The sequence below is a fragment of the Gossypium hirsutum genome, chromosome A11, assembly GCF_007990345.1.
Source record: "Gossypium hirsutum isolate 1008001.06 chromosome A11, Gossypium_hirsutum_v2.1, whole genome shotgun sequence".
NCBI lineage: Eukaryota > Viridiplantae > Streptophyta > Magnoliopsida > Malvales > Malvaceae > Gossypium > Gossypium hirsutum.
In genome coordinates this window covers 118,341,831-118,360,480 of record NC_053434.1, presented here as the reverse complement: position 1 = coordinate 118,360,480, position 18,650 = coordinate 118,341,831, and the positions used below count along the sequence as shown (strand labels likewise).

The following is an 18,650-nucleotide window of genomic DNA, read 5'->3' as shown; positions in this document are numbered from 1 at the left end:
CTCAATGAGTTCGGATGCCTAGCTACATCTTACGAACTCGGACTCAACTCAACGAGCTCGGAACTCAAATATCCCGGTGACATGTCACTTGTATCCTAATCTATTCCCAAGGTTCAAACGGGATTTTCCTCAATCACACATCTTTGCTGTTTTCCACGGAATGTCGGAACCGATACTTGGTAGCATTTTATATTTATCAAGTAGCTCATATAATTTGCATATTACTAAATAATAATCCACAAAGCATAATATTTCATGATAATAATCATCATATCATATAAATAACATTAAATTACTTAAAATGATAATTATGTTACTACATTTACACCTGAACTTACCTCGGTACAAAATGTTAGAAATCGAGCCTATTCCTTGTAAACTTTATTTTTCCCTCGATCACGACTTGAATCTTGTTTCTCTTGATCTAAAATAAAAAATTTAGCTTATTTAACACTCACATTTATTAAAACAGTCATTGATTCAAACTTTGGAAAAATTGCATTTTTGCCCTTAAACTTTTACTTATTTACACTTTTTTCCCAAGGCTCAGAAATTAAACTTCATCCTATTTTCTTATGTTTTACGACATGTTGATCATTTTTCCCTTCTATGGAAACATCAAATTCTCACTCTAACGTGTACTTATGAACATTAGGTATTTTTACCGATTCTGTCATTTTACTCGTTTTCACGTAAAATCGCTTAGCAAAAGTTGTTTAACACAATTTCAAGCTTCATATTCTATCATAAAACATCAAAATAAACAATTTCACCTATGGATATTTTTCCAAATATAAACCCTAGGTTAAATTATTGCTAGTATAAGCTTAATTAAGTTATCAGGACTCCAAAAACGTAAAGAACATTAAAAACGGGGCTAAAATGGACTTACAATCGAGCTTGGAAGCTTGAAAAATCCTAGATATGTCTTCCTCATGTGAAATTCGGCCAAGGAGTTGAAGATGGACAAAAATTGGCTTTTAATTTTGTTTTTAATTCATTTTAATAACTAAATGACCAAAATGCCCTTAATTAAAAACTATGGTGTTTTATCTTCCTTTAGGTATTTTTGTCCAAATTAGTATAATGGTTTAATTACTATCCAAGGACCTCCACTTTAAAAACCCATTACTCACAAGTACTTAGTACCTTTGTGAACTAGAACACACATTTTACAAATTTTGCAATTTAGTCCTAAATATCAAATTGGACCCTCTATCGATAAAATTTCTAAACGAAATTTTCACACAATCATGAAATCATACCATAGACCTTAAAATGATAATAAAATAATTACTTATATCTCGAATTTGTGGTCCTAAAATACTATTCCGATTAGGCCTTAATTCGGAATATTACACAAATAGTGTGAAAAAAGTTACACTAAGTTGCAACTCACGTTAACATCTTACATAGCAATTCAATGCTTTAAATGGTATCAAAGCAAGACAATAGACGAATTTGGTGAAGATTTTGTTATTGAACTGCTGAGCCAAGGAAGACAATTGGATCTCTAGGCTACCCATGCTTGGTAAGTCAAACAACAATACTAAAAGGCCCAAGGAAATAAATTAATAAAGATATTCAATGACATGAATGATAGGGATATGGTCACATCCAACTTAAGTGTGCTAATATATTGTGTTAACGCAAATCTCCATTGAGGAAAATCTTGAACATACAAATAGAACTCGAATAGAAAATGAAAAAATAGGACAAGGCTCTAAGGCGTGTATCAAGCCACTATCTTTAAGGTTATATTCGCCTCCACCTATATTCGGTGTGCAAAAGAGTTTCAAGCAAATTAACCTCGATGATACAATGAAGCCAATCCAATGGCTATTTGCATTTTGCACTGACAAGAATAGTCCACTAAGGACTGAGTAATGAATAACAAGAAACTCAATTTTTACAAAGAATTTCTACAGTAACTCTTTATAGAACAATCTAATAATATTAGAATATTAGGAATGATAGAAAGAACTTTTAGAACTTATTGGTGTGATTTCCAAATGAATTCTCATTCCTACTTATAGGAATTTTCATATCTCTTCATAGAAACATCTTTCAATTGGTGTCTTTTTGAATAATAATGTCTCTAAAAAACATATAATTATTTATTTAATATTATAACTATTCAAATAATATTATTTGAATAGTTATAATTCTTTTTCAAAAATCAAAAGATATAACTTTTGACCAATGACCAAAAGATTTATCCTTCGATTAATTACACCCATTCATTTATAGTTATTAGAACACTATAAATATTTGAAAATGTTCCAACACTCTCCTCCCATTTTCAAAATATTTTAGATTTTGATATTCTTGGAAATCAATTTCTATAAATGAAGGTGTCTTACGATTGAACCTTCACTTAATGAAAATATGTTAAAGTTAATCGAAATTGGATGGTAGACTAAGCTTTGAACCAACTATTCAATTTGATTAACTAAACACATCTCACACAATGATTTCAACATCGGTCAATGCATAGTATTTAGGGACACTATTATGGTCATGTGTTTGTGTCCTCTTTTAATGAGTATTGTCAAAGCCAAGCACTTGAGCTCCTAGAAACAACTACACTTCCACTCACATAGGTAGATCTCATCAAGAATGTTCTCATAATTATAACACTCTAATATATTTATGTTATAGGTCTATTAAGAGTACATTACTCATCCTTCCCTTATCTTTACGGGTACCTAGCACTTTAATCTTAGGATGGATTTATTTATAGTGCTAACAGTCACATACTAATGATGTACTTTGTCTCATTGAAGTCAAGACTTGACATTATACCAAACGTTGAGTCGAGTTTTCATCATGGGTGACTCTAATTAATGGGCTTGAGTCCCATCCATTTTGAGGTCTTTTTTAACTGTATCTTTATCAAGACTTTTTGTCAAAGGATCTGCCAAATTTTCACTTGACCTCACATAATTAATAATGATCACTCCATCAGAGATTAATCGTCGGACATAGCTATGTCTTAATCCAATGTGTCTAGACTTTCCATTATATATTTGGCTATGTGTCTTTGCTAGAGTAGCCTCACTATCACAATGGATAGAAATAGGTGAAATTGGTTTAGGCAATAGAGGTACATCATTAAGCAAATTTCTTAACCATTTTGCTTCTTTAGATGCAGCGATTAATGCAATAAATTCTGTTGCCATGGTGGAATCAATAATACATGTTTGTTTCTAGGAACCCTAAGAAATGGCTCATCCACCAAGAATTAAGATCCGTCCACTAGTAGATGCATGATCTTCCAAACTTGTAACCCAACTAGCATCCGAATACTTTCTAAAACTAAAGGATATCCATTATAACACAATCCATAGTTAACAATTTTCTTTAACTACCTAAGTACTCTATTCAAAGCTTGCCAATGCAAACTACTTGGATTACTTGTATACCTACTCAATTTTCCAATAGCATATGCAATATCTGGTCTTGTACAAGTCATTATGTACATAAGACAACCAATTAGACTTGTATATTTCAATTGATCAATTTTCCTACCAACATTAGATACTAATTTTATTTGAGGATCCATAGGTGTAGATGCTGATATACAATTGAAAAGAACAAACTTTTTAAGCATTTTTCAGTGTAATGTGATTGTGATAAAGCTATAGTGCTTTGCTTTCGAGTTATTTTAATCCAAAGAATAACATCTATTACACTCATATCCTTCATAGCAAAATTGTTTGACAAGAATTTTTTTGTGTTTTCTATTTGTTCCAAATTCGTGCCAAAAATGAGCATGCCATCTACATATAAGCAAATTATGTCACCTTTTCAATTTTCAAATTTTCTGTATATGCACCTATCGGATTCATTTATTTTATAGCCATTAGCTAAAAAAACATTATCAAACTTTCAATGTCATTGCTTTGGTGCTTGTTTAAGTCCATATAGAGATTTAAAAAACTTACATACCTTATACTTTTATCGTGGAACAACAAATCCTTCTGGTTGTTCCATGTACACTTCCTCTTCTAATTCACCATTTAAAAATGCAATTTTAACACCAATTTGATGAAAAACCAAATAAGTAATATTCATAGTCTAATTGTGGCAATTCTTGCTACTGGAGCATAGGTATCAAAGTAATCAATACCTTATTTCTGTGTAAAGCCTTTGGCTACTAACCTTGCTTTAAATTTATCAATGATTCCATCGACCTTCATTTTCCTTTTGAAAATCCATTTACAGCCTATTGGTTTGGAACCCAGTGGAAGATCAACTAAGATCCAAGTTTAATTTCTCATTATTGTATCCATCTCATCATTTATTGCTTCTTTCCAAAAAGCAGAGCCTTAAGATTTCATTGTCTCTTCAAATGTAATAAGATTAGATTCTATATTACAATAATAAGGTATCTTATTGCATATACTTTCACATTTTCCTTCTGCAAGAAACATAATGAAATTTGGTCCAAAATCTTTAATTTTTTTAATCTTTTTACTTCTTCTTAATTCTTGATAGGATTCATCATTTTTATCAATTTGTTCCAATGGAATCTCATTCTCATTTGACGAATGAATCAATTGTTGTGGTTATAATTGTCTTCAAATAGAATGAAATCTATTTTCATCAAAAATAACGTCTCTTGATTCAATAACAGTATTAATTGAAATTGAATCATTTGGTTCAATTACCATGAACCTATATGCCTTGGTATTATGTGCATATCCTGTAAATATGCATTCAATTCCTCTTTCACCTAAATTTTTACGTTTAGGTGTTAGAACTTTGACAATAGCTTTACAGTCCCAAACCTTCAAATAATTAAGGTTTGGTTTCCTTTTCTTCCATTGTTCATAAAGGTTATTTTAGTTTTTTTCATTAGGAACTCTATTCAATATATGACAAGCTATTAGAACAGCTTCTCCCCAAAAACCTTGTCCAAGCCCTGAATATGATAACATTGAATTTACCAATTCAATCAAGATTATAGTTTTCCTTTCAGCTACACCATTTTGTTGTGGTGTGTAAGGGGCTGAAACTTTATGGATAATCCCAGTGGATTCAAAATAACTTGGATTATAGTATTCTCCACCTCTATCCGCTCTTAAGCACTTGATAAATGATTCACACTGAAGTTCAACTTTAGATTTACAAACTTTAAATTTATCAAGCGCTTCACCTTTTGAATGCAATAAATAAACATAACAATAACTAGAACAATCATCAATAAAAGTAACAAAATATTTCTTTCCACCTAATGTAGGAGTATTATGTATGTCACATAAATCACCATGTATCAAATCAAGCAACTTTGTATTTCTTTTAACTTTAGGGAAATCGTTTCTTATAATTTTAGTCAACATACATGTATTGCATTTTCAATATTATTATTAAAAATAGGAATTAAATCTAACTTATACATGTTCAATTTTCTATAATTCAAATGACCCATAAACAAGAAGATTCAACCATATCAGCAGAAATAGTATTTTTAATCTTATTAATAATATTGAGTTTGAACATGCTTTATACATATATCCTTTCCCTACAAAAATTCCTCCTTTAGACAAAATAAACTTATCTGCCTCAAAAATAAGTTTGAAACAAAACTCATTCAACAGACTTCCAAACACAAAATTCTTCTTACTTCTGGTACATAAAGCACATCATTCAAGGTTTAAACCTTTCCAGATGTGAATTGTAATTAAACAGACCCTTTGCCTTTGATTGTTGTTGTGAAAGAATTTCCCATGTACAAGACATTGTCATTTTCACATTGTGTAAACTTTGTGAACATGATTTTGTCTTTGCACACATGTTTGGTTGCTCTAATATAATCCACCATGCATTATCATCTTGTGCCATATTAATTTTAGATATCATTGCAACGAATTTTTCGTTATTATAAGCCTTAGAAGATGATTTCTTATTTAAAAATTGACATTCATTCTCGAAATGTCCCAACTTACCACAATGATAGCATGAGCCCTTTTGTTTCTTTTTGAAATTAGGTGCTCTATCAGTCTATTTGAACTTTCTCTTGAATGGTTTAGTAGTCTGTACTTCTTCCGTAACATGCACTTTGGCATTTTTAGAATTTAGGTTCTAATCTTGCTTTCAATATTCTTCTTTAATACAAAGATGATTTGCCAAAGCCTTAAGAGATATTTGCCAAAGCCTCAAGAGATATTTCCTCTTTATGTTTTAGACTTTTTTTAAAGTCTTTTCAAGATAAAGGAAGTTTATCTATTATGGAGGATACAACAATCATTTCATCTATTTTCATATCATATTACTTAAATTAATTCAACTTGTCAATATCACGAAATTGTTTCATAACAGAATGACCATCAACCATTTGATAACTATTGAAACGACTGACAAGAAATTTCTTACTTGTAGCATCTTCGGTCTTGTATCTTGTCTCTAATTTGTCTCATAATTCTTTAACGGTGACCTTGTTTTGGAAGGTGTCGAACAAACCATCGGATAAACCATTCAATATGTGCTCTATGCACATGTAATTAGCATTGTCCCATTTTTTCCTTTCTCGGGTTACAACAACAAATTCATTTTCATTCTCTTCTGGTCTTGGTGTATCCAAAACATAGGCAATCTTTAATTTTGTTAATAAGAAGTGCATCTTTTTCTGCTATCATCAGAAATTGCCACCATCAAAATGATCAAGTTTGATAAAGTTGGAATCCAACTCCCTTAGTGTTCCACTTTCATGTTTTGTAGTAGTCATCATGAATTATATAACCTTAAAATTGTTATTACAAATTTCTGTTGAGGAAAATCTCAAACACATGAACGAAACTCGAATAGAAAATGAAGAAATTGGACAAGGCTCTAAGGCGTATATCAAGTCACTATCTTTAAGGTTATATTAACCCTCACCTATATTGGTGTGCAAAAGAGTTTCAAGAAAATTAACATCAAGGATACAATGAAGCCAATGACTATTTACGTTTTGCACTGACAAGAATAGTCCACTAAGCACTGAGTAATGAATAACAAGAAACTCAATTTCTACAAAGAATTTCTACAGTAACTCTTTATAGAACAATCTAATAATATTAGAAAATGAGGAATGATAGAAAGAACTTTTAGAACTTAATGGTGTGATTTCCAAATGAATTCTCATTCCTACTTATAGGAATTTTCATATCTCTTCATAGAGACATCTTTCAATTGGTGTCTTTTTGAATAATAATGTCTTTAAAAAACATATAATTATTTATTTAATATTATAACTATTCAAATAATATTATTTGAATAGTTATAATTCTTTTTCAAAAATCAAAAGATATAACTTTTGACAAATGACCAAAAGATTTATCCTTCAATTAATTACACCCATTCATTTATAGTTATTGGAACACTATAAATATTTGAAAATGTTCCAACATATTGAAAAAAACACCAATTTATCAAAATATGTATTGAAGGTTAAATCTATAGTTGAGCAACAATTTTTTTATCATTATTATATAAATATATAACTCTAAGTTTAAAATAATTTAATAAATATATAAATTTTATTATTACAAAATTTATATGAATTAATTATAAATATAAAGATACCATATTACAAAATGTTTTTGAAAGGTGCCATATGAATGCTAACCTGGAAGCTGTTATTGTAGGCGAACTCAGCTAGCGGCAGATACTCCTCCCAACTACCTCGAAAATCAATCACACAACTCCAAAACATATCCTCCAGTCTCTGAATCACACTATCAAATTTACCATCTGTCTGAGGATAAAACGCAGTACTGAAGTCCAATCTTGAACCCAGAGCCTCGTGTAATTTCTTCTAGAACCGAGATGTGAAACGAGGATCCCTATAAAAAATAATCGACACAGGAACCCTATGCAGTCTTACTATCTTAGAAATATAAAGCTTTGCCAAATTTTGTAGAGAGTAGTCTGTCCGAACAGGAATGAAATGAGCGAACTTGATCAATCAATCCATGATGACCCAAAGAAAATCCTTCTTAGTGGGTGTCAAGGGAAACCCACTAACGAAGTCCATCGTTACTTGTTCCCATTTCCATAAGGGAATCTTAACTGGCTGCAAAAAACCCAAAGGCAACTGGTGTTCAGTCTTAACTTGTTGGCATGTCAGACAGCGAGCAACAAAGTCAGGAACCTCACACTTTAAACCCGGCCACCAATACAGTTCACATAGATCGTGGTACATCTTATTACCACCGGGATGCATAGCATAAGGGCTACTATGTGCCTCTCTCAGAATCGACTGTCTCAAACAAAAATCGTTCAACAAATAAATCTGACCTCGAAAACACAGAACCCCATCCTTATTCAGCCCAAAATCTGAAGTACTACCACCTTCAATTTGACAGAACCGTAAACTCAGAGACTCATCCCCCAATTGCTTATCTTGAATCTGATCTATCCAAGTCTGCTTAATTTGCAGCTCAGTCAACAAACCCCCATCATCAAATAGACTAAGACGAGAAAATATCGCTCTCAGATCAGTCATCACTCTATGACTTAGAGCATCAGCCACCACATTGACCTTATCGGAATGATACTCTATTGTGTAGTCATAATCTTTGAGCAACTCAATTCATCGGTGCTGCCTAAGATTCAACTCCTTCTGAGTAAGGAGGTACTTGAGGCTCTTGTGATCAGTGTAGATGATACACCTCTTACCATAAAGATAGTGCCTCCAAATTTTTAACGCAAAGACTACTACAGCCAACTCAAGATCATGCGTCGGGTAGTTCCCCTCGTGTGTTTTAAGCTGACGGGACACATAAGTCACAACCTTACTACCCTGCATCAGAATACAACCCAAACCAACATGCAAAGCATTACTGTAAACCAAAAATTCCTTACCAGATTTAGGCTATATCAAAATAAGAGCCTGAGTCAGAACAGACATAAACTTCTCAAAGCTCGATTACTGCATCCAGATAAATGGAACACCCTTATGCAGAAAATTAGTCAATGGAGCTACAATCAGAGAGAACCCATCGATAAACCGTTGATAATATCCCACTAGACCCAGAAAACTACGAATCTCAGACACATCCTTAGGCTGTTTTCAATCAAGCACAACCTCAATCTTTCGAGGATCAACACGAATCCCCTCTGCAGAAACCACATGCCCTAGAAAAGTTACCTCATGCAACCAGAATTCACATTTGCTCAACTTAGCGTAGAGCTGCTTTTCTCGAAGTATCTAAAGCACTACTTTAAGATGCTGATAATACTCATCCTCAGTTTTAAAGTATACCAGAATATCGTCGATGAAGACCATAATGAATTGATCTAGATAAGGCTAAAATACACTGTTCATCAGATCCATAAATGCAGTTGGAGCATTCGTCAGACCAAAAGCCATTACTAGGAACTCTAATGCCCATAGAGTCCTAAATGCAGTCTTATGAACATTAGCTTCCTTAACCCTCAACTGATGATACCCAGATCGAAGATCAATCTTAAAGAACACCGAAGCCCCTCTAAACTGATCAAACAAGTCGTCAATCCTTGGAAGAGGATACTTATTCTACTCAATTAACTTATTCAGCTGTCGATAGTCGATGAACATTCTCATGGTCCCATCCTTCTTCTTAACAAATAAAACCAGTGCTCCCCACAGAGACATACTAGGACAGATGAAACCGCACTCCAGAAGTTCTTGAAGTTGAGCATTAAGCTCTGTAAGCTCTTTCGGTGCCATACGGTAGAAAGTGATGGACATTGAAGCTGTACCTGGAAGAAGCTTAATTCCAAACTGGACCTCTTGATTCAGAGGTAAACCCGGTAACTCCTCAGGAAAGACATCTAAAAAATCTCTCACGGTTTTAATATCCTTGATAGAAGAGTCCCCAGAAACAGAAACATTAACGTAGGCCAAGTACACCTTACACTCTTTCCAAACTAATTTTTCAGCCACAAGAGTAGACAAATAGTCTCCACGCTCGCTGATCACAACTATTTCCTTATCATCTTCAGTCCTCAGTATGACCCTCTTAGTCGCGCAGTCCAAATTGACTCAGTGCTTAACCAACCAGTCCATACCCAGAATCAAGTCGAATTCCCGAAACGAAAGGTCCGTCAAACTTGCCAAAAAAAAGTCCCTTGTACCTCTAACAAAACATCCCTATAGAGTTTACTAACCCGAACAGACTGTCCCAACAGACTCAGTATGGTAACCTCACTAGAAGTGCTCTCGACAGAAACCCTCAAGTTTTCAGATATAGTGTTAGCTACATAGGAGTGTGTAGAACATATGTCTATCAGAGCAGTATAAGGCACCTCAAAAATTAAAAACGTACTAGGATAACATTTGGAGCATCTCTGTCCTCTCAGGCCTGAGTAGCATAAACAAGTGTAGGCTGCCTTGCCTTTGTCTGATTAGCACATCTGCCCGGTGCTCTCTAACTACGACCCAAATCATTACCACCCCTAGCCGCTCCACGGCCTCTAGGTGGCTGCTAAACTGCCCTCTGAGACCGCACAGAACCCAATCCCAAAGCTTGCATCTGATCAGCTCTCTGTAGACACTATCGAATACGGTGCTCTAAAGATCCACGATTCAAACATGCCCCAATCATTTTCCAACACTCGTCCGGATGGTGCCTACCATAGTCACTGCATGGCTGTATCCCAGTAGGAGAAACAGGCACCCCTATTCTAACTAGCCCATCAGATCGAGCCTTTTTCTAAGGCTCCGAAATCGAACTAGAAGGCTCCTTCGAATCCCTCTTGCTCTTGCCTCTCTCTGTCCCTATTCTGGTACTGAGAGCACTTAACATTATCGGCGATCTTCGCCTTCTCTACCAGAACAGTAAACTCTCGCTTCTTTTGTGGAGCAATCAGTACCCTTAGATTATCTCTTAACCCATCCTCAAACCGAATGCATCTCTCGTACTCGGACACTACCATGCCTTGAGTGTAGCGGCTCAATCTCATAAATTTAGCCTTATACTCGGCCCCAGATCTATCCCTTTGTGTAAGATTCATGAACTCATGTCTACGAGCATCAATATAGCTCTCGCCTACATATTTACTCAGAAAAGTAGTCTTGAAGAAATCATAACTCAATCGATTAGGCTGAGTACCCTCCTCAACCGTCATCCACCACTGATAAGCCTCATCGCGAAGAAGAGAGATTGCACCCTTCAGTTTCTGCTCAGGAGTGCAGTCCAAATCATTCATAGTCCTCTCCATAGGCTCTAATCAATACTCGGCCACATTAAGGGCGACTTTACTGACACCCCTAAACAGCTCAGCACCATTAGATCGGAGTCGTTCAGTTACCAACCCACAGCCCCCAGAAGTAGAATGGGGTATAGTGACCCTCTCCAAAATCCTCAGCATGGCCTGAGACAGTGCGTCATCCCTAGTCGAATGGCTTTGAGACCCAATCTCAGTAGCAGGTGAAACCGGCGTCTCACTCATATCCAAGTTAGGCACATCGCCCATAGAAGAAGACTCGGCTCGAGCCCCCTTTCGACCTTTCTACGGCTAGGAGTATCACGTCCGCAAGTTCACGAGTGCTCATTGTCTAATTCGAGTTTATCTACATTACAAGCTTTATGCATCAGTTTCAGTGTTTATTAACAGATATTTTATGCATAAATTATTAGAAGTTTAGAAGTGTTTTCAGAAGTTTCAGTCTCTAACTAGTACAGTTTCAAAAAGTACTATCTACAGTATTTTAGAATAGTTCTAATTCAGTTTAAGAAGTACTTATAGGATCGACACCGAAGACTCAGTGTACCACATACTTTCTTAATCATTCAAATCATTTTGAATTTAATACTTTTTAAAACAAAATTTTGGAACCCAAAATTTATAGCCAAATTTTGTAACCTGGCTCTAATACCACTAAATGTAACACCCTAAACTTGGCCTAGACGTTATGCCCGAATCTGGAGATGTCACAAGAAATGGGTTTGAAAAACGAAGTTGAAACATTAAATCACCTCTGTCTTTTATTTCAAATTCTTTTATAACCATAATCGAAAAATGTTACTTAATTGTTTTACATGCTAAAACTTATTTATAGCGGAAGCTTAACCAAATTGTTAAGTATTAAATATGTTGTCATATTCTTTTAAAGAACCTTCAAAAGAGTCAAAACCGTTTTTTTTAAAGAAAAACATTTTCGGAAGCATGTAAATTATCAAATAAAACCAAACGACCAGTTAAAATTATAGTCTAGAGAGTTCCAAAAATTACAAACTCTCAGAATAAAACTAAAATCATAAATAAAAACCACAAACTAACAACTTAAGATAGTTTGTGGAAGAATGGTCACTGCTGAGTCTTTGCTGCACCGATCCGCCTAAGGCTGTGGATTACATGAACAAAAACAGACAAAAAAATGTGAGTTTACGTAAACTCAGTGTGTAACCCAGCAGAATTAAGCATACAATCATCAGAATCACATACACAGTCAGAACAGATATAGATTTAGATATCGGATTCAGAAGCAGACATGCAAAAGTCCTACCCCTATCCTCTACACACCATCTCCGACCACCCCATCACACCATGTGGGGTTAAAAACACCCACCCATCCCTATACACCACGTCGTGCCACTAAGACACATATCAGATAATATGTAGCCATGCTGCCAAAATATAGGCGATTAACGCTGGATAGAATACTTCCTCCTCAAATACAAAACCCACCCCAAACAGATACAGAACACATACAAAAATACCAGATTAAACATGGTCTATATGCTTTTATATATACATATATCAAATATGCAATAAACATGGTAATCAGACATGCATAATCATATTCAGAACAGTGTTTCAGACTAACAAGTCACATAGTTTTAGGATTTTGTTAGCCTTTACCGACCCTACAATAGACTCACAGTCGATTGGCACGACCCGTGTGACCCTAAAAGAGATTTCAAAATTTTGGGCCCACATGCCCGTGTGGATTGCCTGTGTAGCCCACATGCCAATATTGGCCTTGCCTATGTGGCCCACACAGCCTGGCCCAACAATCCACATGCCCTTGTGACATGCCTGTATGGGCCACACGCCCAACTTAGCCTAGCCTGTATGGCCCACACTGTAACATCCTGAAATAGGGCCTAGTCGGAATAGTGGTTTCGGTACCACAAATTTGACATCAAAATATTTATTTTATGATTATTATGAGGCCTAGAATATGAGTATATGCATGTGTTAAAGTTTCATGAAGAAATTCTTTGAGTAAGGTGTTCAATTGGAAATTAGAGACTAAATTGAATAAATTAGAAAACTTGAATTCTAGAAGCAATTTGTATGAAATTGCTTTGAGTTATGAATTAGAAGGTCTTGGAGAGTAATTTTCCCAATTTTTAAATTTTTGGACAAAAATGAGCTTGCATGGATGAAATTTTAAAGAAAGGGCATGAGGGCATTTTGGTCATTTGGCTTTTTAATGAAATAAAATGGGAAAAATCAAGCCAAAATTAGCCATCTTCTTCCCCATAGCTGCGAAAATTCTCTTGTCACCATAGCTAGGGTTTGCAAACATTTCTAGCTCAATAGTAAGTGCTCTCAAGCCCCGTTTTTAATGTTTGTATTTTTGGAATCCCGGTAGCTTGTTCTCTTTATTTCTACCCATATTTCATGCTAGGGTTTTAAAAATTTACCCATGCATAAGATATTTGTATTTTGATGGATTATGGAGGAATATGAAAGATGAATATGTGTTAAACATCTTTTCCTAGGTGATTTTCATGAAAACCCCTTGTAGGGACCATTTTGCAAAAGTTATAAATTGTGTAGTAGAAATGAGAAAATAATGGGAAATGTGGGTTTCCATAATAGAGAAAAGTGTTTGGCTAGGCTTGGTTAAGATAAAAAGTGCATGTGTTTCATTATACGAGCCTAGGGACTAAATCGTAAAAATATCAAAGGTTAGGGGCAAAATGGTCATTTAGACCAGGGGTGAGAATTAGAATTTTAATGTATAATGTGGGGTATTAGTGATATAATTTTGTTGTTATAGACCCCGAGGAACAAATTTCAGAGGTCAATCGAGGTAAACGCAAGGTTTCGGAATAACTGAAACACAGCTCCGAAACAAATACCAGGTAAGTTCAGATAACACAAGTAAACTTGTAGTATGCATAATTGTATGATTTATGAATGTATGATAACTGCACATCTTAATAGTATGAATATTCATGAAATACATTCTTAATAAAGAATTGTGGTTAAAAGTCTCATTTGAGGTTGAAAAAGGGAATTAGATGGGTAACCCGAAATTACAGGTGATTTGAGATCCTACATATGTTGCAGTAAGGATTTAGCCCGAACGAGTAATCCGTTGATCTCAATTACAATAAGGATCTAGCCTAGACGGGTGTTCCTTTGAATGATCAAGCCTCCCGAAGAATATGTGCGCATTATGGATTTAGCCCAGACGGGTAATCCGATTAGGGTCTAAATTTAGTCTGGACTGGTAATTCAGATCCGAGATCATTAAGAGTGTTTGTCGTAATAAGAGATTTAGCTTGGACTGGTAATCCCAACATCACCTTATGAGTTCATAAAATGGGGGATTTAGCCTGGACTGGTAATCTCGCCATAAGATGTGAGGTTCACGGGAGTACATATATGGAATGATCATTCGTATGAATTGAAGGTTAATGGATATTCCATCGAGATTTCCTAGAAACTCAACAAAATTAGCATGAGATGTTTGTGTAAATGAGATGTTGAATGATGAGCTCATCTAGTTAAATTATATGATGCTTGATTATGTTACTAACTTATTGATTGAGTGCATGTAATGGGAACCATTTCATAATTGTTGGTTTCCTTATCTATTATGGATGCATGTTAAATATTTGGTAAGTCTACTTTCCTATTATTCGAGCTTACTAAGCATGTAAATGCTTACCCCCTTACTTTTCCCTATTTTTCAGAGCTCAAGGACTCGTAAAGATTGGAAGACGATAAGAAAGTCGGCACACTATCAACAAGCCTAGCTTTGGTATATAGACATTTCTATTTTGTTCAATGGCATGTATAGGGTTTTGAGTATTTTGTTATATGTGTCATTTGCTTTGCCAAATAAAGGAATGTAAAAATATGTTTATTTCTTTGTATATGGCCATAGAAATTGGCTTAATTGAAGTAGGCTATGACCTATGAATCTAGGCATGATTTTATTTACACGTGATGGGTTGTTACCAATTGGCAATGAGTCGCATGAACGAGCCAATTTCGGACAAATTAAAGTGACATGGAAACCCATAAACACTAAATGGGAAATAACCTTTCATGTATGAAACCAATGATATGAGGTTTCCATGCAATAAGATTTATCAAAGATTTACAAATGCGTAGTCATGTTTTATTTTAAAAATTGATAACCATTAAGTATAGATGGTTGAAAGGGTGACCAAAGGCTTGGAAAATAGCCTATTAGGGTCCACATGGTTAGACACACGGGCGTGTGTCTAGGGTGTGTGTGACACACGATTCCTTCCTATGGGTGTGGGCTATGGCCGTGTGTCCCTTGCACTTAAAATTCTAAATCAATAGTGCACAGGGTAGGCCGCACGGGCGTGTGTACTTGCCGTGTCTAAAAGACAATGTTGTCCACGGGCAGGCAGCACGGGCGAGTGTTATGGCAGTGTTGATAAGTTAGTGTTGCCCACGACCGAAGGGCATGGGCGTGTCCCAAGTCACACGGGCATGTGACACTTTAAGATAAGAAAAATTTTCTAAGGAGCCCAAGGTTTATCGGATGTGCATGAATTAGTCCCGCACTACCTCTAAGTATGTTATAGGCATCGAAGGCCTATGTAAGGGACGAGATATTCATGGTTGAAAGGTTTTAAATTTGAGCAAAAAAATATTTGTGATCTCAAATGGTGTGATACAAATATAAAGTCCCGGTAACGCCTCGAACCCTATCCCGGTGTCGGATACGGGTGAGGGGTGTTACACACACGGCCACACCCAAGCCACCACACGGCTGTGTGCTACGCACGGCCATGCTGTCGTCGACCACACGGCCATGTTCTCGCATACGGCCATGTTCTTGCACATGGCCTACCACACGGGTGACCACACGCCCGTGTGGCGTTGATAGTTTTGTTTTTTGGCTTTTGCTGAAGCTTCATTTTTTACGTTTTGGGTACACACCTGGTATCGTTTCAATGAAAAAATAATCTCGAGCTTTCAAAAGCCTAAAAACAAAGTACCCAACAAAGATTTAGCAGATTTACTAACAAATTTGATAACCAGAAATCGACACGAAACTAACTTACCGCCAACGATAACCACCGCTAACATGTTCTAAACCGTCAAAGCACTAACAAAAGGTTCCCCATCAATTCCTGCACAAAACGTTCTTATCAAAATACTATTCTTTCGAACCCCTCTTAAGAAGAAATTCCACTATTCGAACAAACTTTAACAAAACCAAAACTTACAGTTAACGAAACCTCACTTACCAAAACGCACGATAATAACAAAATATCAAACCACAAAGTTACCACAGCAGAAAGAAAGAATCACAATGTTGGAAGGGAAAAAGAAAAGAGAAGAAGAAGAGGCATAAAGAAAACAGCGTTAATTTTTTTAAAAGGGAGAGAAAAACAAAAACTAACAAATATTCTAAAATCCCTTAATTCTCTCCACTACCCCACTACTGATAACTCCCTCAGAATTTTAGCTCAACCAGAACTCTATCAGATAACAGAGCAAAAATATAAGACTCTCGCTAACGCAGGAATTCGAACACAGGACCTCCAACACCAACACCCTTACTATTCGAGCCAGCAGCCTCATTCTGATATGAAATTAAAAGTAATTAAATATAAGCCCATTTAACAAGGATAAGGTTTAATTCCAAAAATAACCAAAATTTGCTAAAGATAGGGCTTGAACTTGGGACCTCTCACACACACCCAGAACACTTAACCACTGAAGTAGATACACACTTGTGTCAGATATTCACACAAGCATAATTAAATTATTTGAGGCGTTACAGCCGTGTCTCGCATACGGCCATCCACAAGACCGGCCATACGCCCGTGTGGAGTCGATAGTGGCCGTTTTTGGCTTTTGTAAAAACCTCAATTTCTGCATTTTAGGTACACACCTGGTATCAATTTGATGAAAAAACACTCTCGAGCCTTCCAAAACCTAAAAACAGCATACCAAACCCATTTGCTAAATTGTCAACAACAATCTAACAAAAAATTCGACTTACCGACTATGAAAAACATCGTTAACCCCGATCAACAAATGAAACGAAAATCACAGTTTTTCGACTTTTCCTACACTAAAAAAAATATAGCAACGTTTCAACCTTCAGAAAATAACGATAAGAAAAATACAAACGGAAGCCCACTTACCGATTACACAAAGAAAAAGCAAGGATTCGAAACACCCCAAAAGCCAGGATTAACAATAGAAGGAAGAACGAAGGAAAAGTTTAATTCGACAGCGAGAAAAGAAAATGATAAGAACAAAAATAGGGATTTTGGTTTTTTGGAAAATGAATAACGTCAAAGGCAGAAGGAATTTGGGAGAAAAAATAACAAAAATAAAATTCAATTTTGATATCCCCTAACTTCCCACTAACACCTAAATGTCAACCACTTCAGCATTTCAATTTTACCAAAACTCTGTCTGGTAACCAAGCAAAAATAAATACCCACGCTAATGTAGGGATTCAAACACAAGACCTCAAACACACTAACACCCTTACCACTTGAACCAGCAAGCTCATTCTAATATAAAATTATAGACAATTTAATATAAGCCCTCTGAACAAAGATAAGGCTTAGATCCAAAAATAACCACAATTTGATAAAGGTGGGGCTTGAACTTGGGACCTCCCACACACACCTAAAATACTTAACTACTGAAGCAAATACACATATGTATTAAGTACTTACAAAAATAGAAATAAGAAAGTCAGGGCGTTACATCACAAGTTGTTCATCATCAGTCTGACAGGTTCAAATATTGCATATATCATCCATATATCAGTCTTAAAGCATTAGATAGTTATCTTACGATCAAATTCAGATCATAAATACATTTTGGAGGTTAATGCTCGTGTTGGGTAACACTCATGGCCTCAAAAAATAAGATTCAGGTCCTATTCATATGCCATACAGCCTGGACACATGCCCATGTCCTTGCTCGTCTGGCTCACACTGCCTTGGCACACGCCCATGTCCTTCCCCGTGAAGCTCGCACTGCCTGGGCACACACCCATATCCCTGGCTGTGTGGTTCTAAAACGTAAACATTGAGTTACACGGCCTAGACACATGCCTATGTCCTTGCCCGTGTGACTCACATGGCCTGGGCACACGCCCATGTCCCTGGCCGTGTGGTTCTAAAGCGTAAACAATGAGTTATACGGGCTGGACACAAGCCCATGTCCTTGCTCGTGTGGCTTACACGGTCTAGGCATATGCCCATGTCCTTACCTGTGTGGCGTCGACAATCCCATTTTCTGATGACTGAAAACATAAAAAAAGAGGGGTTTCGGCACCCATCTAATTCGAAATCGATGTAGGACCAACAAGGATGAATTCTTGTCTCAGCCAACAAATTAACTAGAATGAGAAGTCAGACTCCGTACAGAATCGGTGTAACGTAACATAACAAAAAGAACGATCACTTGAAAATAAGGAACCA

General features: G+C 35.8%; 1 protein-coding gene across 1 annotated transcript; it reads right to left on the bottom strand.

Annotated features, from left to right (window-relative positions):
• Positions 1 to 10,701: 10,701 nt before the first annotated feature.
• On the bottom strand, positions 10,702 to 11,190 carry LOC107960468 (uncharacterized). The gene has a single exon (XM_016896814.1). It carries the CDS (start codon positions 11,188 to 11,190, stop codon positions 10,702 to 10,704), a length of 489 nt encoding a protein of 162 aa, XP_016752303.1.
• Between the last annotated feature and the right edge of the window lie 7,460 nt (positions 11,191 to 18,650).

What these genes read in the sequence shown, in the direction of transcription:
- LOC107960468 (XM_016896814.1), bottom strand. Translation starts at nt 11,190, where the DNA reads ATGGAGAGGACTATGAATGATTTGGACTGCACTCCTGAGCAGAAACTG.